This window comes from Seriola aureovittata, chromosome 10 (genome assembly GCF_021018895.1).
Source record: "Seriola aureovittata isolate HTS-2021-v1 ecotype China chromosome 10, ASM2101889v1, whole genome shotgun sequence".
Classification (NCBI taxonomy): Eukaryota; Metazoa; Chordata; class Actinopteri; order Carangiformes; family Carangidae; genus Seriola; species Seriola aureovittata.
This window is the reverse complement of record NC_079373.1, coordinates 23314870-23339682: the sequence shown is the minus strand read 5'-3', so window position 1 is coordinate 23339682 and position 24813 is coordinate 23314870. Positions and strand designations below refer to the sequence as shown.

The window sequence follows — 24813 nt, the reverse complement described above, 5'->3', positions numbered from 1 at the left end:
TAGAGGGGGTGTTGCAGAAATGTGAATGGAGAGGAATAAAGTTGATTATGGAGAGACAGTTGATTAGAATATGAGGAAAATGAATGGGCCACTTTTCAGTTTTGGATTTGAGAGAAGATTAGAGAATAGAAAGCAGCTCACCTATTAAAGAGTGAAGGTCAAGAAATCCCATAGCGCCTAATGTTCCTGTGAATGTTCTGTTGCCACAGTTTCCCTTTTACAGTGAATATGCCATTTCATTATATTCTCTGCGTAACGCCAATAAGTTTCGGACAAACTTACCTGAAACAATACAAGAGAGCAAACAGCATTTTTTAGAAATTATTATTTTTTGACTTCAGTTCATAAAACTAAAAGAACATCTGTTCTCAGAAGGGATCAATGGCTACACCTGGATGCACAGCACACTTCAGTGAGCTTGCATTCCCTGCTGATCATGTGGTTGTTTGTCCTTGAATGAATAAGAGCATTTGCTCATTAGCAGGGTGTGGTTTCCTGCATATCCACAGTGGAAATGAACTCCTGACTGTAGCACTTTACTGGGAGTGCTGCAATGGCTGAGATACAGTAGCAAACCCTCGTGGAGCTATATGCATTCAAGAAATGGAAGTGAATGGCTGTGGCTCTGTGTGCTTCCATGTTGCTATTTATACAGTAACCAGCCTATTAAGCTAACAGTCATACAGTGCATGTCTGCAGAGGCACATAATGCGGTTATGAATATATAAATTATTGCATTATCTTGTAGAAACATGTTCCCTTATAGATTTAATAGCTTTAATAGCTTAAAATGTGACTGTAAGGAAGAAAGAGCACCTGTACTTTATATACACACAGATGTTCTTTGCCCAGAGTAACAATTGAATTAATGGAAATACTACACCTGCCTGTATACGTCTGTATCTCAGAACATTAAAGGATCATTCAGGACAGCTTTGATTTTTCACCCTCACTCCTATTCTTTTTATTAATGTTGCCGTCACCAAAGTAATTTCTAAGATCTGGGAACAAGGTACAAGAACAAGCTGGCAGTTTAGCCAGATTATCAAAACCACTTTATTTGCAGGAAAAAACTGAACTCAAGTGCAAACAAACTGCAAAAGAATCATTCATTTCACAGAAAAACTGTATCAGATTGTTTTCTTCTGGCCCAGTACATGTTTGGTTCCACGGCCCAAATCTGGCCCATGTTCAGCATGATTATCAGATGCTACTTCAACATCTGTACCTATTCTGGCGCACACACAAAATCTTGAGGCTGTCAGACAATATTGGAGGAGTTGAGTAGAGAAGTTTGACTTTGCTATTTGGAAAAGGTCCTGAAGAAAATATACAGAGAACAAAATATGAAAGATTGTTTTTATGTTCTCAGGGGCTCTCTTGTTAATTTGGTGCGGGACAACTCACAACTTTATCATCCTTGTGGGTGACTTTATATAAATCCCAGCAGGGCTCATTGCATTATGTCAAATGCTCATTAGCAAAAGTTAGCATGCTAACATGCTAAACTAAGAGGGGTTCATGACTTTCTACCTCCTGGACTGTTTAGGTTTGTATTGTCACTTTAAGCATTTTAGCATGCTTATGTTAGCGGTTAGCTAAAAAGCACTGCTGTGCTAATGTACAGCCTCACAGAGACGTTAGCATGTCAGAAGAATCTTAGTTTTTTGTGAGGCATGTTTTAATAACGATGCTGTGTTCTTACCTGTCATCAGTTCAGTTGTGCAATTATTTCTGTGAGGACTGATGGGAAAAAATGGGAGTGGTATGTAAAGATTGCACAATATTTCAGGGAAAAATGAAAGCAAGTAGGTGTTCTGTAAGGTGAGAGAAAAAAAAAAAAGCTTTCTGTTTCCTCAATGACATGTCAAACCACTGAAGCAACCTTTTTTTCCTCTGCAGAAGAAGGTGTTTTGTCTCCCACAATGTTCTGCAGCTGAAAAGGTCACCCACTGAAGCTCAGGCTTGTGTGTTTCTGTCTATCCTCATGGCTGCTTTTGTGTGAGTGTGTGTGTTGTGACCTTACCAATACATTGCTTCACCTGTACACCTATACACCCCACTCTTATCTCTATAGCAACTAATGTCCTTCATCACAGCGGTGAATTCTTTGTTCTTCAGAGCTCCTCCACTACAAAACACAAATTCAACTCGTCATGTAAAACTTACAGCACAGTCTCTGCTCTGTGTTTCATCATGTCTCTTTTTTTATTTGTTTATCAACTGATTAAACACAGTTTCTGACAGTAAGTCCAAGGCACTGCACGGTGCACAGAGTTTCTAATATTAATAGCCGTGTGACATAATTCTGTCCGATCCTAATGCATATCTGATGTTTCCTATGCTTTTAGAGCCTGCTCTCTGTAGACTGGAGGTGTTGCTTCAAACCTTCTCACATTTGGGGAAATGGAAAACAAAGGGGGGGGGGGGTGTAGTAACATGGTTTAGGCAGGGATAATGTAAAAAGAGACTGCTCACAGATATATGACTACTTGTAATGTGCCAGAATCTCCTGTGATTTTAGCACCACGGTGTTTCAAGAGGCTTCCAATAGGGAGAAATTGCCTTATTGATGTGGAAAAAGACATGGTTCACGTGAGGCGGGCCACATGTATGCAGATAATAAGTCAGAGCAAATAGTGTAATGATTGATGACATTTAAATGTGCAATACAGGTCATCTGGTTTCATTGGGACAGCTCTGAAACCTGAGTTCAGCCTTGCAGGCAGACCTTTCCCTTGTGCAGATAATACCTACTTGGCTAACATAAGTAAAGTTTTTTTTACATGAGTAATGTATAATAAAGTAAGGTGACACATCTTTCAGTCTGTTTCATTATTTACTCTGTGTCTGGACTAACAGATGGCTGCATTGAAATATTAAACTTCAAAGACAAATGATCCCATTCGTGACTTTTTTTAGACAAGGACCAAATGAGGAACATTTCAAAGAAGGTGTATGCCTTCTCTCCTCTGCCTGGTGTTAACAACTAGGCTATATTTGTGTTTGTGTGTTTCTGATTCGGTTGAAATGCCTCAGGCGATAATTATTCTGGTGACAAGGAGCTACTCAAAATACTCCTTTCAGCATATGGCACGTTATTGCTCAAAGTTAATAGTGTATTATGGGAAAATGTGAGGTTTTTCTTTAAAGCTGCATTATTTATTATTTTTTGTTACTTAGTGCTCAAATAAGGGTCAAAAAGACTTTGAGCTTGTAAAGTGATGTTCACATATAACTCCACAGTTTGTGGATTTGCTTCTCTACACATGTACAAACTTGAATTTCTCATGCAGATTTATGTTACAGGTATACAAAGGTTGATTTACAACCTCTTCATGACTCCTCAGCGCTTCAGCTTTGCCCTTTTAAAAATGTTTCCACAAAATTATTAAAAAGGTTAAGTTGTACACAGAAGCAGACATGCGAGGATTTGATTTCACAGGATGAACTTTTTTTTTTTCTGCAGTAATCTCCTGCACCCCAGGGAACACTACAAGTTTTAGGGTTGGGGTTGAAGCTGTGCCCTTTTTAAGAGTAATAAAACAAGGATGTCCGCTGTCCCAAGATCTATTTATAATGACCATGATAGTGGGATATAGAAGGGCTTGGGAATATACGATAAAACAATTTCAGTGTATGTAGATGAAACAATCATGTGTCCTACTGAGTCCAAAATAATAGCTTTACTTGGTATGTTGGCACTCTGGTTTGAAACCGAATTATCAGACATATGCAAATCTTAGAACTGAACAGAGTGTTGTTCTGTGTTGTTTGGTACTATAACATATAAGAGAACTTTTTTATCGCCTTCTCATACAGATTCAGCTCAGTTAACACTAACATGTTTTTTTTCTGCGTCTTTAAGAGAAGTAATCCAGTCAATCTATTCCTCCAAATAGTAGGAGTGAAATTCTACTGCAAATTATATGGCTAAATTCTAGTATAAACCATTTTTTGGGGCAAAATATATTTAATCATTGTGTTTATTTTATCCCTTTTTACACATTTTGTTATGTTGCAGCCTTGTGCTAAAATCATTTATTCATTTATTTTTCCTCTCATCAATCTACAGTAAATACTCCATAATGACAAGGCAAAGATTTTTTGCAAATCTATTAAAAAGGAAAAACTGAAATATCACATTGACATAAATATTCAGACCCTTTAATCAGTACCTAGTTGAACCACATTTGGCAGTAATTACAGACCTGAGTCTTCTTGTATGAGATGTGAGATGTTTTGCACATCTGGTTTTTGCTCTGACATGCTTTGTCAGCTGTGAGAACTTATATAGACAAGTGTATGCCTTTCCAAATCATGTCCAGTCAATTGAGTTCACTACAGGTATTTATGTCTGAGTTAATGTTTGTGCGATTTAGTTTGATGTATTTGTTCTTTAGTATGTAGTGATCTTTATTTATTTATTTGTGGTTGTAATATGTTGTTTGTAGTCGTCTTACTTTCAAAACAATGAAGCACATAGGTACAGGAAGAGAGGAGAAACTATATACAGTATCTTGCATCTTAAAGCTACAGTATGTTGACTCACATGACAATTACACATGTGATATTTTTGCATGCAATTGATTATACAACTTAGTTTTGGTCTTATTGTGTTTGATCCAGTTCTTCACAAAGTTTGACATTTTTCAATATATTTATGACTTGTATGCAAAACATACCCGCTAATGCAAATACAGATGAGACTAATGAAGCTCCTGACAATGGGAATGCTACTGTGAGGTAGCAGTGCGCTGTACTTGAATTGAACCTAATTAATTTCTATACCAGGGTTGACATGGCATTCACCTTGACTTGCAGCACCAGGGAGCGTCCTGGTAATGAAATTTTTAAGAGTGGAACCATGGGAAGTCAGACAACCCACAGAGAGAGAGAGATAGAGAGACAGAGAGAGAGAGACAGAAATGAAGTGAAGGAGTGAGGGAGAGAATAGAAAGGGAAGGTCAGAGAGAAATTGTGAAACAATGTGAGGAACAAGGGGACACTTTGGCACAGAGCAGATATTGTACATGTTGCTGTATAATGGGAAATAGGAGAGGATTTATACAGAATAGGACGAAGAGATGTGAGTAAGAGAAGAATAGCAGGGAGACAGTAGAAACAGGACTCAGACTGTAGCCGGGCTAGTGGCTCCGTTCAGCAAAATGTCACAATCCACCAGCCCAGATGCTGTGAAACTTTAACAACACGATCCAAACCCAAGTGGAGGCAGCCAATCCTAGCCCTGTTTGCTGTCCAATTCCTCCACTGGCAGCTTGATCCGCTCCCAGTGGTGATCTTGGGCCTGCCTCCTATGTTAATAGCAGACCCCAACCCTAATGTCATCCCACCACCAACCCTTATGGTTTCCATATATTAATAGCTCTTTTCCTGTAGTGTGTTTACAGCCCCAGCACCCACATGAGCACAGTCAGTCCAACTCCCACCTCCCTGTGTCACACCCCGCTTTGGGAGGGCCTGCCAAAGCAGCTAGCAGCAGGATCCACCAGATTCATAGGCTGTTTGCAGCCCCATCCCCTGCTCTGTGTTTGCAGAGCCCACGTTTGGGCTGCAAGCATTTTAAATCAATCTATTACCCCTGTTGTAAATACCAATTCTCTAAAGCTCAGACTTTTGTTTCACCACTGACAGAGGTGTTGTTTGATATCGACAGCCTTTTTGAGGCTGTTCCTTATGGTGTTGTTTTCTTGACATGATGGTTATTTATTTAACTTTGTGCGTTCTTGCAACCACTGTTCTTTTTTCCTGTTTGAAAGATGTTATCATGATTTCTTTTGACATCTCCCCTTGCTACATTACATAATTATTACTTCTTCAGCTCAGGCAGGGACTATCTGCCATCCTTATACATTTTTGACTAATGCTGTGTCAGATACCCGTTAAAGCTGACAGGTTTACCTCACTCACTTATACTATAATACAAGGTCAGAAAGTTGCTGTCTGTATTGGTGATGGATAAGTTACAAATTCACTGTATTTGGTGGCTAATATGTCAAGGAGAAACGTTTACAACTAGAATTAGCCATTCATAACCTGTGCTCAGACTGAATGGGATTCACATTTTAGAGGAAGTGTGATTAGAGAGTCAAAGGAAAAATACAAAGGGAAGTAAACGGATGTGGGTTCGCTCCATAAAGTGCAAACACATCTGCGTCAGTCTCCAAAATGTCCACTGGAGGGCGGCATCGTCACCTGAAATCCTTCTTTTTAATAAAAAAAAATCTATTGAATTCATTTGAGTAAAGAAATATATAAGGAAGCAGTTTTGAGGACTATGAGTGATATGGTGGACATATGTCTTTTTTCACTTCCTGTCCCCCCCCCACACACACACACACACCATTCAGCCTCTACAGAGTCAGCTGTCTTTACGCAGAACCTGTCTGCACTGGGTGGCATTAAAACCTCATCATCTGCCAAACACAAAGACTGGCAGGAAAGGTCAAGAGATAGAGGGTGGTGGGAAGCTGGCATCAGTCTCTCAGCACACACGAACACACATACACACACTCACATACTAGTGCACACAAGCATTTATTCTCACACACACTCTTACATGAACACACACAGAGAGTTATCTATACATACACAAATACAGTTTCATGCAGACATCAAATAAATGTGAACACATGTAAAACCTCATGATAACAGATAGACACATGCATACCACGAAAAATGAAAGGTCAATTATAACATGTGCACACACAGATAACACAAATAAAAACAGACAGGTATACAGTAAATATCAATCAGACATACTGTAAACACACTCATAAATACAAAATCATACACAAACCTAAATACACACACACACACACACATGCACATGCGCAAAGCTCCGGGGATTACCCCTGTCAGTGCTGAATGTGAAACCAGTCAGATGTCTTGCTGAGACACTATGGATATTTTATAGGTCTCCTCTCCTCCACAAATTATAATGAATCTTTCATGAGGTTACATCTCATTGTGTGTGTGTATGTGCAGTTGGGGCGTGTGTGTCCACATGTGCACAGCTAGCGCACAGCTAGAAGGTTACATAGTGGGTGGTTAAGAGTAATGCGATCACCCTGAAACAAGGTAAAATCCTTACCTTACCTCAACTCTCCCAAGGTACCTAGTCCTTGAAATGAATGCTTTCTAGTGGGGTAAACAGTGAACCAGCATACAGGTATTTTACTGTGAAAGCCTCTTTAAATGGAAACATAACACAAAGCTATTTGTACCTTCATGCGGGAATAGACTTTATTTTTCTCTTTTGAGATGGTCACAGATTTGCAGATTTGGCATTTACAGTATCATAAATATTTGCTGTGACATGTTGGACCTGAGCAATCATTCCGCTTCCACTGGTTCACCTCAAACCTTTCACCCATTTCTTCTCCTTCTCCCTTCTTCCTGGGCTTGCTCTATCCGGTATTCCCAGGGGGAACAGTCAACTCCAGCAACACCACTTGCTTAGTTAACCCAGACATTTGTTACTATGTCTGGCCTAGTGTTGTAGCTGCAATGATGTCCGGGAACTTCAGCTGCTTCCCCAGGTCGACCAGGAGCTTGCTACATTTACTTGAGTAGCAATATGATCTGACGACTTCCTCCACCACTGACTCATCCATTTTATCTTGTGATGTAGAAGAGAGTTTTACCCCTTCATTCCATTAAAGAGTATTCAGATTAAACTGTTTGAGAAGGGAAAATCACTTCGTTCAAACTGTTCATACAGCATTAAACCTGTGACTTAGAGTCACACGGTTTTGTTCTGAAGGGATCCAAGCCAAAAAGGTTTGAAACCACAGCAGCAGATTACATTTCAGCTTGTGAACTAGGCTCATAGTTCCCTCTTGCTTTCCTGCTGCCTTATTATAACCACTGCACCCAACAGAGGATTTAGCAGTAGGCTATAATTACAGACCACAGGTAAAGTGGTGGGAGGCAGTGGGCGGCTGTGTTGAGGGTGATGTGGTAAGGCCTACTGTTGTAAGATTGTAGTATGTGATGTGGTCATATTCTTGTTGTGATATGGCGCCATCTTATGGTAGCAACTTGATATAAATGCAGAGTCTTAAGAAAAGATAAAATACTGAAGATCGGAACAGAAAATGTTAAGAAGATGAGATCTCTGATACTTTGTTACCATGTTAGTCTCCTATTTTCTATTACACTTACGTTGTTCACAAGCAGTGGCTATTCCGATTGAAGCTCTGAGCTTAATATGCACCAGATCCAGTACAGTGTTGAAGGCTGACAACCAGATGTTGTCTGTCACCACAACAAAAAAAAAACAAAAAAACGCCCAGGAAACAGGCCCAGGTGGCTCTAAAAAGCACCAGATGGAGATAAAAACAGCAGTTAACCACAAATTTCCCGTGATGGCACTGGCAACTTTTGGACATAAATCAGTCAGAATATTACCTGGATCACCAGGAATAGTAATAAGGCCGGACACCACGCTGCCAAAATGTTCAGACTGTGGATTTACAGAGTCAGATATCCCTTCATGTCTTCAGTCTGATCAGAATAATTATTACTTTGGGAGTTTATGATGATATTAGATAATAACACGTCTTTTATATCATAGTCTAGAATTAGGAGGAAATAAATTACAATGCAGCTGTATAATGCATGCTTTGGGACTATGGGATCAAAATAAAACCTGTAATCCTGCCAATGGACACTCTTTGTGTCTAACAAAATACTTCTAGACTGAATGTGTTGAGTGTGTTTTTTCTACTTAGGAATGTCAGTGTGTCACACAGGATCATGTAGTGCTCATCCCATTACTTTAGATAAACAAGTTAACAATTTTTATTGAACAGCTTCTGCTCCGTGTGAGAATTGAGGACGTGTCAGTGGGCCATCTGGAGAGTATTACAATCTAAAACTAGAGGATTGACCAACAGGGTATGAACTGTCTTGGTTGTTTCAAGCTCTCACTGTCTCTCTCTCTCCCCCCCTCCTGTTGGTTTTCTCTCTCATACCTCAAATGCACAAACTGCAGAGAGGGGAAGGGTGGGAGAGAGACACGCAGAGAGACTTGGAGAGAGAGAGGCTGGGAGGGACTGTGGGTGAGGCTCACTTGGATCCAAAAGACACTGGAGCAACGACTGATTAAAGAAACAAGGCAGAAAGTTCTGGAGCCACAACTCAAACAGGACGAAAACTCTTTCTGAACACAGCAGGAGGAAAAGTAATATTCAGCTACTAAAGGAGCATCAAGGATTCCTTTCAACACAGCAAGATTGACTGAAGCCACATGGATTGATCTCTTTCTTTCGTTTGGAGTGTTTTGTTGTACGCTGCAGGAGCACTACAGAAAGAAATACTGGGCAACGTCTCATCATCACTGACAGGGCCTTTTATTACTGCAAAATTGTGAGTGCTAGGTTATTGACAGAAGTGCTACAGTAATGTCAGGCAGAGTGGTTCCTGCCCTTCTCTTATCTCTGTGTCTGACTGTGGCTTCAGTCCAGAGCCAGGGTTCATCCCAGGATGCCTTTATAATCCAGTACCTGGAGAGGAGATTGGCTCAGATGGAGGTAGGTGACTCATTACTATTGCCTATTGCAATGCTAAGTATACATGACTTTACATATAGAGTATATTCTACTGTTTTGTGCTGCTGTGTATAAATTAAGATTACTTTTCTTGCTGTTAGAAACATCAGACTTTAAACTGAGCAGATTAACACATTCAAGAATGCACTATGTTCTCACCACACTCAGATCATCTGGCTGCAATATTGTTGGCATCCTCTTAGCTGCCTGGCTGATAATGTGTTCTTGTTACGGGTATCTGGCTGAGTCAACAGATCGAAAATATGTTAGTCAGATCTGTAGAGATAAAGTAGGTAAGGTGCTATATTGTACTTAATTTCAGAAAGCTCTCAGACACTTCATATCACTAACGTTAGTGATTCATGCTTTTAAACCAGACTTTTCCTGAAGGCGTAGTGTAACTGTAGCACAAATATTAGATATCATTAGCCACTATAAGCTAGCAAACACCTGAAGGTATTAAATTGAGCAAGGGTGTTTCTTATTGCTTATGAGCTGGATTTACGGCTACATCTGTAAGAGGAACAGTGTGTTATTTCTTCTTTCAAAAGTTCAGTTTAATAAGAGAATTTCTTGTTTTTTCTGAATAAAAGAAATTACTGATAGTAATTAGTTATAATTATGTCATGTTAAATGCTAAAATGTAGTGTAACAGTAGCACAACCGGAGAAGAACTTGGCAGTTGTCATATCCCAATGTCAACTTAAAGTTTGCTAACATTAGCTAATATTAAACACCATAAGCTACTGGTCGATCATACCAGACCTAGTGAGGCTGCAGCAGTACAGAAACCTCAGTGCATGAGTCGAGCAAGGTTGTGTTGTATTGCTTATATGAATTCTAAGTTTGCCAGCATTAGCTAAGATTAGCCACCATAAGTTAGTAGTCATAGTGGACCTAGGAAGCCTCTAGCAGCAAAACTGTACTGATTTAAGCAAGGTTTTGTTTTATTGAATGAATTCACCTTTCCATTTATAAAAGGAAGAATGTGTTATTTCTTCTTCATTCATAACCGTTTTCTTGTGTCAATGAAATCAGGAGCGTCTGAATCAATGTGAGCAAAACACAGTGACCTTCACCCAGAAGACCTATGACCTCTCCTCTGAACTGAGGAGTTATCTGTCCTCTCTCAGTGTTCTGAGGTAGGCCTGTTTAAAAGACCTTCTTTTAACAGTTATCCTTAATCGACAATTTAACAAGAGTGTACATGAAATTGTGTTTTGCTCCACAGATCAGAGGTGAAGAGCCAGGTGGACAGCGTGTCTGTGCGTGTAGACCGTATGGAGAGAGAGTTGGAGTATCTTGAAAACAAAATCCCCACCCAGACCGACATCGAGATGGAGGAGGCTCTGCTGGAGCAACAGATAAAGGCTGCAGAACTGGACCAGATAAAGAAGAAAGCAAAGATCAAAGTGGAGAATGGTAGGAAGTACAGTGTACAGTGTGTGTGTGTGTGTCTTTGTGTTTGTGTGGCACTGATTATGATCATAGCATTTATCTGTCCTGTGGTCAACACTTACGTATCAGAGGAGGAGAATGCAAGAGAAGAAAAAAGTAAAAGAACAAAATATTAAAGTTTAAAAGACATAATCCAAGCCAGACAAATAGAAATACACAGATTGTACAGTATTTTGTGCTTCAGTTCAATAAAAAATCATTCATTGTGTTCTCTGGGATTCACATACAGATTGCAACACAGCCCTGAGTCAAATCAAGTCTCTCAAGATTGTGAAGAAGGCAGGAGACACCTATGGTTCCTGGTTCAAGGATCCCTCAGACCAATCAGCTAAGGTTTGTTCTTTTCTGAAGTTGATTACACTAATAATGTAATGTTTACAGTAGACAGCTGCTTTTCTTTCTTCGCAGCAGAGTGTGCTTATCTTAGATTGGCTGCTGATGAGCGATCACTGAGCATTTTCTCATAACACTAAAAAGGATTTTTTTGGGGGCTAATTCACTCTGGATCAGAACATCCATTCTTTAAAGCTGCACCGATGAACATTTTTGTGTGAAAGTGGGACTACAAATCCACAGAGATTTATTGCCAATTTTGCTGTACCACACAACTCTGCCAAGCATTTTTAACATTTTTCAGCTAATCATTTTGGTTTTACAGCCTGTAACTTTACTGTTTTGGTTCACTCTCATCACTTTAATCAATCCTGTTTCCAGATGCAGCAGGTACTTATTAATGCAAAAAAAAAAAAAAAAAACCCCACTATACACTAACTGTGTATAAGACTAAAGAGCATACTCTAAGTTAGGGGCTATCTGTTAAATTGTAGCATTAAACTGGTGGAGCACACCTAGCTTTTAGCACTGCTAAAGAGGTAGATATTTCCATCAAGGAGTGGTGACCAAAATAAAGCTTGAGGTAGAGTAAATATTTGACTTACATTTGTCAAAAAGCCAGAAACACACTCCAAAAGAATGTTAATGTTGTTCCATGTTTACTCGATAGCCGCAACTTATTAGCCAAATCAGCTTAACATGAAGTGTGAAAGATGTGTTTACACCTTCTTCCACTGCCCCTGATGGCCAATAAATAATTGATAATGCTTTAAAGTTATATTTCGATGTAAATTTGGGGGTGTTGTGATTCTGTTTATTATATCAATTTAGTAAAATAGAGAAAAATCCACACAAAAGGTAAAAACTCCTTTTCACAGTTTAGCAGGACATTTTTTTTCTATTCCTGTGGAAGAAGATGCAGATGCCAATTGCATCAAAACCACGATTTAAAAATATCAGTATATCGCTATATTTCAACTAAGAATGGAAAGTATAGGCTGAGTTTTACAATACTGTTCTTACTTGCAAGTCAGCTGGTCACACATGTGAATCCTCCAGGTCTACCTGCTCAGTGGAATTCGTAACGACACTCTGCTGGAGTATGTTTCTCTGCAAAGCTTCACAGAGAGGACCATCACCCCCCCAGCAAAAGTGGTGCAGCTGCCTGCTGAGTGGCAGGGGACAGGTCATGTGGTCTTCAGTGGATTCCTCTACTACCATAAGGCAGATACACCCAACCAGATACTGAAGGTGAGTCAGAGCTTAATACTGTGCATGCATGTTCCCATCCAGTATACGTTTTATGTTGATTTCTGCCATTATGTTAAATAAAAAAGAGTATCCAACAATCACTGCGAGGGTTCACGTTTCTTGGCAACAGTTGCTGAGTACAGTTTATAACTGCTGATCTCCAGCCTCAGATGTGAGACTCTGATTTCATAGCTGTGTTTAGTAGACTTGCTGTGCAGCTTTGGAGACTGACTTCAGATCACGTCAAGGATCTTTGTCACTGGGGAGTTGATTTTTGTCCTATTTCCTTTGCTGCTCTGTGTTAGCTGAGGTCAGTAAGCTAAGAATGCCAAAAGAAACAATTTTGTTCCAGTAAACTGAGCTGACTTTTTCTCAAGATACATTGAGTGTTTTGGAGCAGATGTAACTGCTACAGACGTTTACTGGGGGAAAATATAATCCAAAAAAATAAAATAGAATTAAATGCAGTGGAACATTTTATTCTACTGCAGAACTTAAAGTACTGTATAGCGCCACATTCACATAGCCTAACTATAGCATTTTAACCAGGATTGTATCAGGAACATATGAAATATCTCAACAACTATTTTGTACAGACATCTCTAGTTGCTGACGTCGTTCACATCGTTGACGTATATGGTTCAAAGTGAAATGTCATTGTCTTGTTTGCATGTGTTTGCACATATGCAGTTCTGTGGTGACAAAGATAGCTGGCACAGCTTATAAAAAATAAAAACATGATGAGCATTTATGAATGAGTCTGTTTCCAATGGTTTGCATCACATAAAGGTAGACCTGGTGAATGGTACAGTGGTGGATAGCACACTTCTGCCAGGAGCAGGTCGTCTCCCAGTCTACAGTCTGAACCCCAACACCTATCTGGACCTGGCTGTGGATGAACTCGGCCTCTGGGTCATCCATGCTGACCCTGAGTATGGAGGAAACCTGGTCATTACCAAACTGGATAAAGGTAGAGATTACCGCACATATACATATCATATATAAGTAACCTAATCTATACTTAGTACTTTTGTTTTCTTTCTATACCTCAGGAACTTTGGCAGTAGACTATACCTGGGATACACAATGTAAAAGTCGTGATGCTGAAGGTGCGTTCCTAATATGTGGGACCCTCTACGTGGTCTACAACACACGCTATGGAGGACGTTCCACCATACAGTGTCTCTATGACATCCATGATTCTATCCACAGGTTGGTTCATACACAGACAAACACAAATGATATAGACTGCATATAGCCTACACACACTGTGAAAAACAGGAAACAAGGTTAAAGTTCACATAGACACACCATGAAAATACATTTATCAATTATCAGCAATTGTTTCTTTAATTTTAGATTTATGAATCATATAATTTTTTTCTCAACTGAACCTGTTTGCTAACTAATTAAACATTTTCTCTTTTCTGTTCCATGTATCTGCAGCGATGAGAGTCCTGTGATGTTCTTCCCAAAGCGCTACACCAGCCACAGCAGCATCCACTACCACCCCGGAGAGAAACAGCTGTACGCCTGGGACGACGGTTACCAGACGATATACAAAGTGGAAACACGCAGAAATGACCGAGTCGTGGCAGAATGAAGATAATTTGCAATGTTCATCCTTCAAAACACATGTTATCACTCAAAAAAAATATTCAGCAATACACATCACTTATAAAAGCATCAGTTTAGAAACGGTATCATCTGATGAGTAGTTTATAATGTACTGTTTTTCAGTATAGTGATCCTTTGCTGGCAATGGATGCTGCCTTTATCGCTGTTAATCATTACAGACATAAAGATCATGTCCACCCAAAGGCATTTTATGCGTAGACTTTATACTTTGTATCACCATAATAAAGGGCATTCAAGGCTCAAGTTTATTTTCATTAAATTGCCCTAATGAATGAAAATATTTACAGTAAGAAAGGCTATTGTATGCTGGTCCAGATGTGGTGTACAGTTGAGAATTTCTCAGAAAGCTTAGCTTTTGTGACAACTTGATTTTATTTGTGATAATCGACATGTTCTGGTTGATTACTAAACACCTACATACTGTGCAAACCTGTACACACCTGTCATCTAGCTGCACCTGCATATGCGCACACAGTGTACTAAACATTTTGCATATTTCATATAGGGTCATATAATAAACTATCTGTTACTAGTTCCACAAAGTTCAGAGAATACAAGCATTATTTAAGTTAAGTATTTATTGTGTAGCTGTAAGATTTAAATGAGATGTGACGTGGTTTGGAAGCTTTAACAGTACCTTGTAGATGAACATCATGAGATCATTATTCCTTCTTACAGGATGTATACAGAGAGCAGTGATGAGCTCAAACTACGTCATAGTGATAAAGCAGCACTCTGATACTGCTTAAATGATGGTGGGGCAGTATAGCAGTACAGTTTCCTATAAGTATTTGTATGACTCACCAAGAGTGATGTATCATTTAAATTTTTTAGTGGCATCATCAGACTGGATATAGAGAAAAATTCAAAACTCTGAGCTTAAAACAAGTTTATGAATAAGAATTTACATATCACTTGAAATGTTAAAAAATGAAGTTCTGTTTTGATGCTATGTCACATGACCACCGTCACCAGGGAGATCCCAGTGCGATGATCTCAAGTCCACTCTTCTTTGTTTAAACGTCTATGATTCATCCCGCCCATTTTCAGTTGATAGTGACGTAAGAAAGGGGCGGTCCTAGACTAGCGCGACCGTTGAGTTTGACAGCAGCGACTCACCAACCGGCCACCGTTGTCTGCTGTGATTTTTGAAACGAGAGAACCTGTGTTCAAACAACTGTCTTTTTTATAACCATGAGGAAGAGAAGCAGTAGTAACGCCAGCAGGAGAAGCTCAACAAACAGAAGACGCAGTGAGAATTTGCGTTTTGATGAATTCGGCTTTGCTATTCTTACCAAAAGAAAGGACCAAAAACTTCATCATCGATGTCATGACTACAGGTGCGGGACAGCGTGACGTTACTGTTGCTACCTTCTGAAAACTAGTTAGCATGAAACTAACGATAGCTACTTAGCGTTATCTTGAACTTTATGTCATAGCTCAGGGCATTTAAAGTTCTTGAGAAGTTTAAAACTGTTGACTTTAAACAACTCTGGTAGTGTTGTAGACGGATAATGTTTCATGTAACTCTTTTCATTCACTTGTTAACGTTAATTAATGATAGAAAACGTCAGTTAAATGGTGGTAACGTCAGTGCTTTGCAGGTTTAAACTGCTTTAAGCGTTTGTGGACACTTGCTTGTCATTTTTTTTTGGTGTGTTAGAAAAGCTGAACATTTTCATCAGTTTGTGTCATTTGAAGTGTCTCAAGTGTTGACAACATGTTTGTTGGTTACTCATGTACCTTAAGTTGAAGATAGGAAAATTCATTGCCAACATTGCTCCAATTATTGTTCAGTGATGGATGGATTAAGTTAAATTAAAGACCTCAAAAATAAAACAAAATGAATAGATAAAGAAGAATATCTTTGTTCTGAGAGTAGACAAACCAACAAAACGGCATTTATTATGCGTAATGTAAATTTCTCTATTGACAAAGCAATACAAATGAATTCCTTTATTTGGATTAAATAGTTCTGGTAGGTCCAATTGTAGCTTTTCAATACTGGAAACTAGAGTAGCAAGCAACAATTATTTTCATTATCATTTCATCTGCCCATTATTTTCTTCATGAATCATTTGACCTGCAAAACAAAACAAAAAGTAAATGAATAAACCTCAGAAAATACTGAGAAATGCCAATCACAGTATCCCAGAACACAAGGTGACGTCTTGAGATGTCTTGTTTTGTTCAACGACCAGTCCAAAGTGTGAACATATTCACTTGACAGTAATGTGAGACAAAGTAGAGCAGCAAATTCGAACATCTGATAACTTGAAACCGTCAAATGTTTGGCATTTTTGCTTCTAAAATTTGTGAAATAATGAATTGATATTTTTCACACCAGGATTTCACTGGTCACATGTAAATAAACACAATACCAGTGTGAAAAATATCAATACTAGAATCAGTATTAAATCACATCAGCAGATGCTTGCTCAGGGAACACATGATAAATTGAATCACATCAGCAGAGATGCATTAACTCAGGCCAGTTGAGGTCATTGATGATCATCCTTCTTGGAATCAGATGTTAAACACTCAATGGCCAGTGTTTGTTTTTACAGAAAATGCCCATATCTGCCTGATTCCAAAAAGCGATGAATCAGTCCAAGCTCACTGTGTTGTGTTGTCTTTGTTAGCTACCCCCAGCTGAGCTCACTGAGGGTCAAAGAGCTGTGTGAGCTGCTCAGCTACTGGAATGGAGCCAGCTTTATCTGCAAGAGCCAGGTGAGAAACTACAAAAAAGTTATAATCATTGGCTGTAATGTTTTACCACACAGTAATTGTTTAAGCATGCAGCCTTTTCACTCCCTTGTTGTGTTTTCAGATTGAGCGATTTATCAGAATGGGTATTCCTCCGAGCCTGCGAGGCAGAGTGTGGAAGTGTCTTCTCAACACTGAAAGTCTGAGAGAAAACAGTGACTTCAGCTACCAGGTAAAATACAATGAGATGTGCACTGGAAAGAAAAGATTTGTCATCTTTATGTGAGTAACATTGCTTCGAGTAGTACACACTTGTAGGATTATGCTGTGAGGCTGGGAGTCAAAACAAAATATTTTTGTAGCAGTGCCACTAAATATTTTACTTTAAAAAAATACATACATTAGTTGAGGGAGTGATTTCCAAAATTATATTAGCAATACAATATTCAAAATGCCAAAATACGAAAATAAATATTTTCAACAGCCATCTCCGTATCATTAATGTCAAAATTGTAAAATCACCTACTATGGGTTGCAGATGAGAATTCAGTCTGCAGTTTAGAGCTGAAATGATTAGTTGATTAATCACTTATCCAAAAAATAAATAACAAATACTTTGATAATTAATTGTTTCAGTCAATTGTTAAACAAAAACAAACAAAAAATGACAAAGATTTCCTTGTTTGAGCCTTTCAGTTTTGAGGATTTGCTGTTTTTTGTTGTATTACTGCAAACAATTAATCTATTAGTCAAGAGGAACCTTTTCTCTTTAATATCGGTGTAAATTGAACATCTTTGGGCTTCAGACTGTTGGTCATACAAAATGAACAATTTTAATATGTGACCTTGGCCTGAGTTATTTTTCACTATTTTCTGATGAAACAATTAATTGATTAATCTGCAGATTTGGTTGGGAAAACAAGTGTTAGTTGCAGCCCTAGTTTGAATTCACAAGTGCATTATCATAGTGAACTAGAACAACCAGTGAAAGAGGGCGTTCCCACAACTTGTTATTTTTTGCTCAAGACAAACTACTCAACACAGTATCTCTCAAAACTGAAGTGTGGCAGCAGTGAAAACACTTGTGTTGTGGCTCACAGTGACATTATGTCTTTCATACAAAATCAACAGCAGAGGTTGCCCAGCAGATGTCGCAATTTTGACTGCAAATGCTTTGAAACAATTAACCATCTTTAGTACAACTGCTTCATAGTGGCTCAGTGCTTTGAAAAGCTCAATTTTCCCCCACCACAACCCAAAACCATGATTTTATACATTTATCCAGTCCATGACCAAACCTGGTCATGAGTGACAATCCCTCCCCCTACTCTTTTATTCATTCATAGCAGCACTTGTGTCTTAATTCAATTCTAACAAGGGAATATTGTGCTTTCACCTACAGAAGTGCTTGTCAGAGGTGCGAGGGCCCCTGGTGGACTTGGGTGTCAGTGAGTACGGCATCCTCTCAGCAATAGCAACACTCAGCGACACACAGAATGATCTGGACTTGAACCATCAGCAGTCCTCCAGCTGTCCGGATACCTGCTACTCTGTAGATGACATCACATTGTTTCGACAGATCGCCTTGGACCTGCGTGAGTTCAAACAGGGCCATAAGATTATAAGCTTTGTGTGTACGTTGAAGATTGTTTTGCCGCCCCGTTGACAACCGAACCACTTACCAAGGCAGTAATTGAGGTTGTATTTAAAGTCACTTACACCACAATTCTGGTACCACATCATACAGTGCACTTCTTTTCTAGTATTGCACCATGTCTAGGTTTAAGGTAGAAGTTATGTAATGATCAGGGTCGAACTTGAGAAATGAATGCAAATGAAAAAGAAAATCAAATATCAGTGTACACTAGGTAGGAATAGACTTTTGGTCTATTGTTGGAGGAAAATGGAAATGTACTTCATATTAATTTGACCTGTTTTCATAGAGCGCTCCTTCCCAACCCACCGCTCTCTGATGGGGGAGAGCCCAGAAGCCATTGAAGGTCAGGCCAAGCTTTTCAGGGTCCTCATTGCCTATGCCAAGTACAACCCACAGGTTGGATACAGCCAAGGTAACTGACTCCAAGGTCACACTTTCTATGGTTTTAAAACTGTGTCTGGTATTGCGACTTTTTCAAAAGATCAAACAATATTTAAAGTACATGATGGACAAATCTTTGACAGGGAAGGAAAGAAGAACTTGTGAACATGTCGGGCAAATCTAAAATATGAAGAAACACATGCTTCTCTGTATTGAAGCATGGGTGAAAATGAATATAAGGAATGTCTCGTACTAGTATTAATACTTAATACCATACTATTGATACTAGTATTAATACTAGTACTAGAATGCTAGAATAGTGAGTGTTTTATTTAAAATGCTGAGGCAGTCATGAGTCAACTCGGGAGTTATTTGCTACAGATAGCTACATTACTTGATGTGACCACTTGATGGAAGCAGAGGACCAATAATTTATAGAGTTACTTCATCATGCAGGAACCTCCCTGCTTTATGCTCAATGAAATGAAACACAACTCTTTCTAAATTTCTACATAATTACAAGTTTCCATGCCATAAAATACCTAGGACTAATTACCTTTTTTTTATCTGGAATATTAGCGTTTATTTAAAGTATTTGATGGAGGGAATTGGATTAAAATATCAATTATGCTAAAATCTGATTGAAATTTTTAATTTTTTAATTTTTGTTGTTTTATAAGGCAATTATATAAATGTTTTCTCTTAAAATATTAAGATCAGATCAGAAAAATATTCAGAAATGTTTTACTTTTTGTTTCTGGAATATACTGTCATTAATTGTGACAGCATGGTGTACCAGTAAGTGTAAAATCCTATTAAAATGAAACTTCCCTTCCAATTCGTGTTTTAGAGTCTACAGCATTAAATCTCTGCATCCCAGTATGTCCTGCCTTGTATGCCGCTTTCATATGAAATATATATCAAATTTAGGAGGAAAGATTCAGAGGTTAAGTCAATGGCAGATAGCCATAATTTGTTGCACAAAGTGTGGATACATGCTGTCATTCTGCTCAGCAGTGTACCCTCCTGATACTGCTTCTGAAACAATTTTCATTGTCTCAGGCATTTGATAAAACATGTTAGATCCTGTACCTTAAATATTTTTATCCTGTAGGAAATGCAGTATTGATGTGTTTTGTGTGTGTGTGTGTGTCACAGGGATGTCCTACATAGCTGCTGTGCTGCTGATGCAGTTGGGAGAGGAGGAGGCGTTTTGGGCTTTGACCGCCTTGTTGGATAAACCCAGATATCTGGCTGAACTGTTTGACCTCAGCTTCACCAAGTAAGAATGGGCTCACAATATATAATAATGAAATAATATCTATCTGTAAACTGATAATATAAGAGATTTAAGAAGTACTTAGTATGTACTTTTAAAACACAACATTCAGTGATTTGTGTAAAATGAATGAAAATCAGGAAAAAAGTTTGTTATTTTATTTTTTTTAAGGTGTGTGTCATCAAATTCATGAAGAAATCTTTACTATATATTATGAGCGTACACAGACAGGAAAGATACAGAGAAACTGGGAGCTTCTCTTGGCCTGTGTTTCACATGACTTTTTGGCACACAACAGGAGGAGGATGCGAATCCAACTCAAAGTCACTGATGAAATATTTATTCTTATTAGTCCAGAGAAACAGTAGCCCAGCATGTTGCAACATGTTGTCTTTTTAATTTTAGTTTTTTAATTTTTAATTTTAATCTCTTGCAGTAATACATATATCATACAAAATCACTTCCATGTAGGCCTTTGATAATAGTATATATTGATGTTTAAAATTTAATTTATCTACCATAGTCTTTCTTGGAGCTGGTGATCTGTGGAACAGGTGCTTTAAGCTCAACAATGCTGTTATTTGTGGTCTAATCAGGGTCCAACATCAAGTGAAGGTGTTTGACCAATTCCTGAAACACAGGAAGCCAAAGCTCTCTCAGCACATGGTGAGTGTCTTTGGATTTTCATTTTAGCTCAGATTTTCGTTCAGTGTTTGTACTGTATATAGAACGAAATCCTGATGATATACTTTAATCCGGAGTGACTGAGAAACATGCAGTTATGAATTTCAACATGGTAACGATTATGATTAGACATTGACACTGGGAAGAAATGTGGGTGCTTCTGTTTGCACTGGGATGATTTGACTTGCCTCAGATGGAAAATACTCTAAAAATCCAAACAAAAAACTTGATGTCAAGAAAAGTGTGTGTGCATGTGTGTGCATTAGTGTTTAAGGCCATATATGGCCAAGTGATGAGTAGTTCATCTGAGAAGGAGGGGGCCACTGTAATATATCTGTCATCAGTTGGGCCTCTTCTGTCATTTACTCTCTGCAGGCTTGTCATGGTGGCATTATTAGTGGTTATACTGGGAGGCACAAACCTACAGTTGTGAAATTTCTCCCTCAGTCCCTACTGTTTTGTTTGCTGTTTAAATACAATATTTTTACTAAGTGCATTTATTGAGTCTCACACAAATCACCTTTTACAATTAGTTATGTAGTGAAAACAAAAGTGAGATCCACACAAGCAATGTTCATATCATCTCATGAAATGGGACATGTTGCTTCAGCTGGATTTCTTTTGCCCAAGGAAAATCAGCTTACAAAAAGTGTTCAATGTTCTGTATAATTTTGAGATACGTCTACTGGTATTTTATTTATTTTGACCTACAGTGTCTAGACTTAAATGTTTAGCTGTATTATTATTAGGCCTAATTCTATCATATACCCTATTCTTTTTTTGTTTTATGAGAAATGTAGCATAAGACATTAAAAAAAAATCAACATCTGTAGTTTGTTATGTCCTGTGAAAATCTGCAAAGGTCTGAAAATGTCCCAATGACATGATCGCTGTTTGGTTTTTACAGATTCAAATGTTGTTTTGCTTCAAAAACTGTTCACTGCATCTTACAGAGAACAAGGTATTATGATGAGGTTTGCTCAGAAAATGGTATTGGTAACTAAAAACAAAGAGTAAAGTGCTGATTAAACATAACTGAGCTGAGAATTATTTCTCAAAGCAAGATGGATTGCCAGGAAATTCGGTGCAGATATTCATGTCTACCACAGGATGTATTGTAATAACTTTGGTGATATCTTAATGTTCCATTTAGCATCATCGGGTCATGTTTTCTTGTGTTTGGTTTGGTTTAAGACCAAATACCAGCATAACCAATAATATTTCCATCAGCTTATTTTAGCATTTAGCTCAAAGTACTGCTGTGCCTACATTCAGTCCCACAGAGCTGCTAGCTGAGCTGTAGAGTCGTAGTCTATTTCAAGAATGATTTTCTAAATTTCAGTTTTGAAAACAGTGAGTCTTCTTGTTCTGCCATGTTGCAGTTGAAACGTTTTTCTCCTTTCAAAATCTTCAGTCTAAGAGTGTGCACACACTAATGCATTCACTGCCACCATTTATGCTGCTGTGTCTTTGAAGGGATTGTTATACTTCACGTTGACTCAGCAGGTCTGGAAGGAAAGCTGCCCTTTTGGAGCCAAAACACACACACATACACACACCACAGAGCCTTATTATCAGCACAATACTTTCCCCCTCTTACAGAAAAGCCTATTAGAGACCAGAGGTCAGCGTTTCCTTTGTAATAGAGCTGTTCAGCACAGTTAAGGCAAGCAAGCTGTAAACAAGTTTTTGGACTTGTGCTGTACCCTCCAGATCTGAGTAAACACAGGCTAAGTGCCAGGCTTAAAAATGAGGGATGCATGATATCTTATTTTTCAAGGCATACGTTCACAGTTTCAAGCAGTGATAATTACACACAAGAATTATTTGAAATGTTACAAACACACTCTGATGGTTGTTAATTAGTCTGTAACACCATTTAGCAGAAAGTATAAAGCGCTGAAGTTATAGCACTAAGTTTATTGCATGCATCATGGAAGAACATTTCATTTAGGAGGTCTGTAAAGGAGTTTATTTGACAGAAACTGGCAGAGAAACGACTCTTGAATTCATTGTTTGTTTATGTCAAAATCAACGCTCCCCGTTTTTCCCAACCTCCCTGCAGGAGTCAGTGGGAGTCTTATCAGTCCACTTTGTGATGCCATGGTTCCTTACACTCTTCACTTCCTTGCCCTGCTGGGACTCTGTCCTTGCTGTCTGGGATCATATTTTTCTCCATGGTATTTACACACTCAAAAACATACACACATACAAGCAAGCAGATGAAATGCACTGACATTATTGTGGATTATTTTGCTATTTTATTTTCAGATTTGCTCACATTCACTCAGTGGGGAGGGGGGATACTTTTAGGGTTTAGGGTTAATAAATGGTCTTTAATGTCCAAGGCAGCACTTCTTTCTTCACTGTGACTTTTCTGTATTAATATGGGCATAAATCAGTTTCGTCCAGTGTCAGGAAAGAGCTTAGTATGCTAATCAGACTGGTTAAATTAGTTGGTACATCACAGTAATAATTGTTTTTCACCCCATCTCTATGTTATCTCTTTTACACCTACTTTATATTAATAAAGTATGAATGTATATTACAGCAGGCATGTTTGGAAATCCCTCTGTTTCTCCTCAGGCCTGTCAGCTGTGTTTCGTATCGCTCTGACCATCATCGAGCTCCTGGAGCCTCGACTGATGGAGCTGAATGATGAAGGAGCAGTGTTACCCCTGCTGCTGAGAGTGCCTGTTGATGTGTAAGTCAAGTGAAGCTGTACATGGGTCAGCATTATTAATGTACACTATCTGGTGTGTTGACATAATGTTGCTTCTATGCTTATAAACAGTGTGTTCTGAGTGTCTTGTGACATTGATCATTTCCACATTTTGTTTAGCACAAAATAACATGAGAAATGTTGTCTGAGACTCACATCTCTAAATAATGTCCCAGACCACCCTCATGAATGTACTGAAAACGATGGATCCTACTGAAGAATGTGCAGCACAATTCTCAGAGCTGAGAGCTCAGTTTATAGATTTGGGCCCCAGGCAGCTCATGAATATCAATCGGCCCATCAGGACTGGGCATGTTTTGACACTGAGCATTCCAGGAAACGTAGAGTGTCATTGTTTTGCTGTGGTTGATTTTGTACATGTTTGGATTAAACATCCTTTATGCTAAATTAGTTTCTTCAATGGCAGCCCACGCTGCTTTCAGTCAGACCCCTCTGTCTCTCTTTCACTATGTTCAATATAAACGTCACATGCTGGCGGACATGTTTTGTTGACATGGAGCTGTAGTTATGGCAACTCAGCAGGGTCACTGGGTTTGTGTATACAGCCAGTGTTTGACGGACTGGTGCACAGTGATTATTAAAATCCAGTTTATCATATTTGTTTTAATAGATAAGTTCCCCTCAGTTACTTGAATTTAAAGTCTGCTTCTCATTGTAGAAAAGGTCCCGCTACTTGGACTTAAGTTTGTTGACCTTGGACAGAGATCTTTAAAGCAGGTGGATAAATGGAGCAGTTTCCATAAACATGGCTGTGTCACAGGCAGTGATAAAGCACTTTATCATGAGCTAGGAAAAGGTGTACTAGGTACGCACCAACAAGTTTCAAAGTGGATTATGAAGGACAAATCTTTAGTATTATTGTGGAGAACAGTTAAACGACTGTTTAACTGACCATTTAATGGTTTATTTGCAAGGTTTTAATCCTAGCTTTCGTGAGAACTTAATAACACAGACGGCTTCCAACATTAATCTATATTTTCTGTGCTACAGGAAAAGAAGCTGCACATTTTGATCCATGTGTGAACCACCTCTGCTGTTTGCATATGCATATATCAAGGGCAGTACTGACGGTCCCATTTTGTCTAGCTCTGGTGTTCAGTGGGCAGCT

At 38.7% G+C, this 24813-nt stretch overlaps 2 protein-coding genes across 2 annotated transcripts in view; both read left to right on the top strand.

Annotated features, from left to right (window-relative positions):
- Positions 1-9058: 9058 nt before the first annotated feature.
- Positions 9059-14498, top strand: olfml1 (olfactomedin-like 1). The gene is made up of 8 exons (XM_056388391.1): positions 9059-9557; positions 10614-10717; positions 10807-10997; positions 11263-11366; positions 12426-12617; positions 13407-13587; positions 13670-13829; positions 14064-14498. Exons 1-8 carry the CDS (start codon positions 9429-9431, stop codon positions 14218-14220), a joined length of 1218 nt encoding a protein of 405 aa, XP_056244366.1. The 5' UTR covers positions 9059-9428; the 3' UTR covers positions 14221-14498.
- A 399-nt stretch (positions 14499-14897) lies between these two features.
- The window catches only part of si:ch211-266k8.4 (uncharacterized), a 53702-nt gene continuing 43786 nt past the window's right edge, over positions 14898-24813 (top strand). Inside the window, exons 1-9 of the mRNA XM_056386375.1 lie at positions 14898-15595; positions 16898-16985; positions 17086-17193; positions 18364-18556; positions 18905-19030; positions 20158-20281; positions 20875-20944; positions 23028-23142; positions 23549-23666. Of these exons, the coding sequence (XP_056242350.1) occupies positions 15450-15595; positions 16898-16985; positions 17086-17193; positions 18364-18556; positions 18905-19030; positions 20158-20281; positions 20875-20944; positions 23028-23142; positions 23549-23666 (1088 nt within the window). The 5' untranslated portion in view covers positions 14898-15449. The remainder of the gene's footprint in view (positions 15596-16897; positions 16986-17085; positions 17194-18363; positions 18557-18904; positions 19031-20157; positions 20282-20874; positions 20945-23027; positions 23143-23548; positions 23667-24813) is intronic.

Coding starts and splice junctions, on each gene's coding strand:
- olfml1 (XM_056388391.1), top strand. CDS start 9,429: ATGTCAGGCAGAGTGGTTCCTGCCCTTCTCTTATCTCTGTGTCTGACT. Junction 9,558..10,613: donor GGAGATTGGCTCAGATGGAG/GTAGGTGACTCA, acceptor CAATGAAATCAG/GAGCGTCTGAATCAATGTGA. Junction 13,588..13,669: donor CATTACCAAACTGGATAAAG/GTAGAGATTACC, acceptor TCTATACCTCAG/GAACTTTGGCAGTAGACTAT.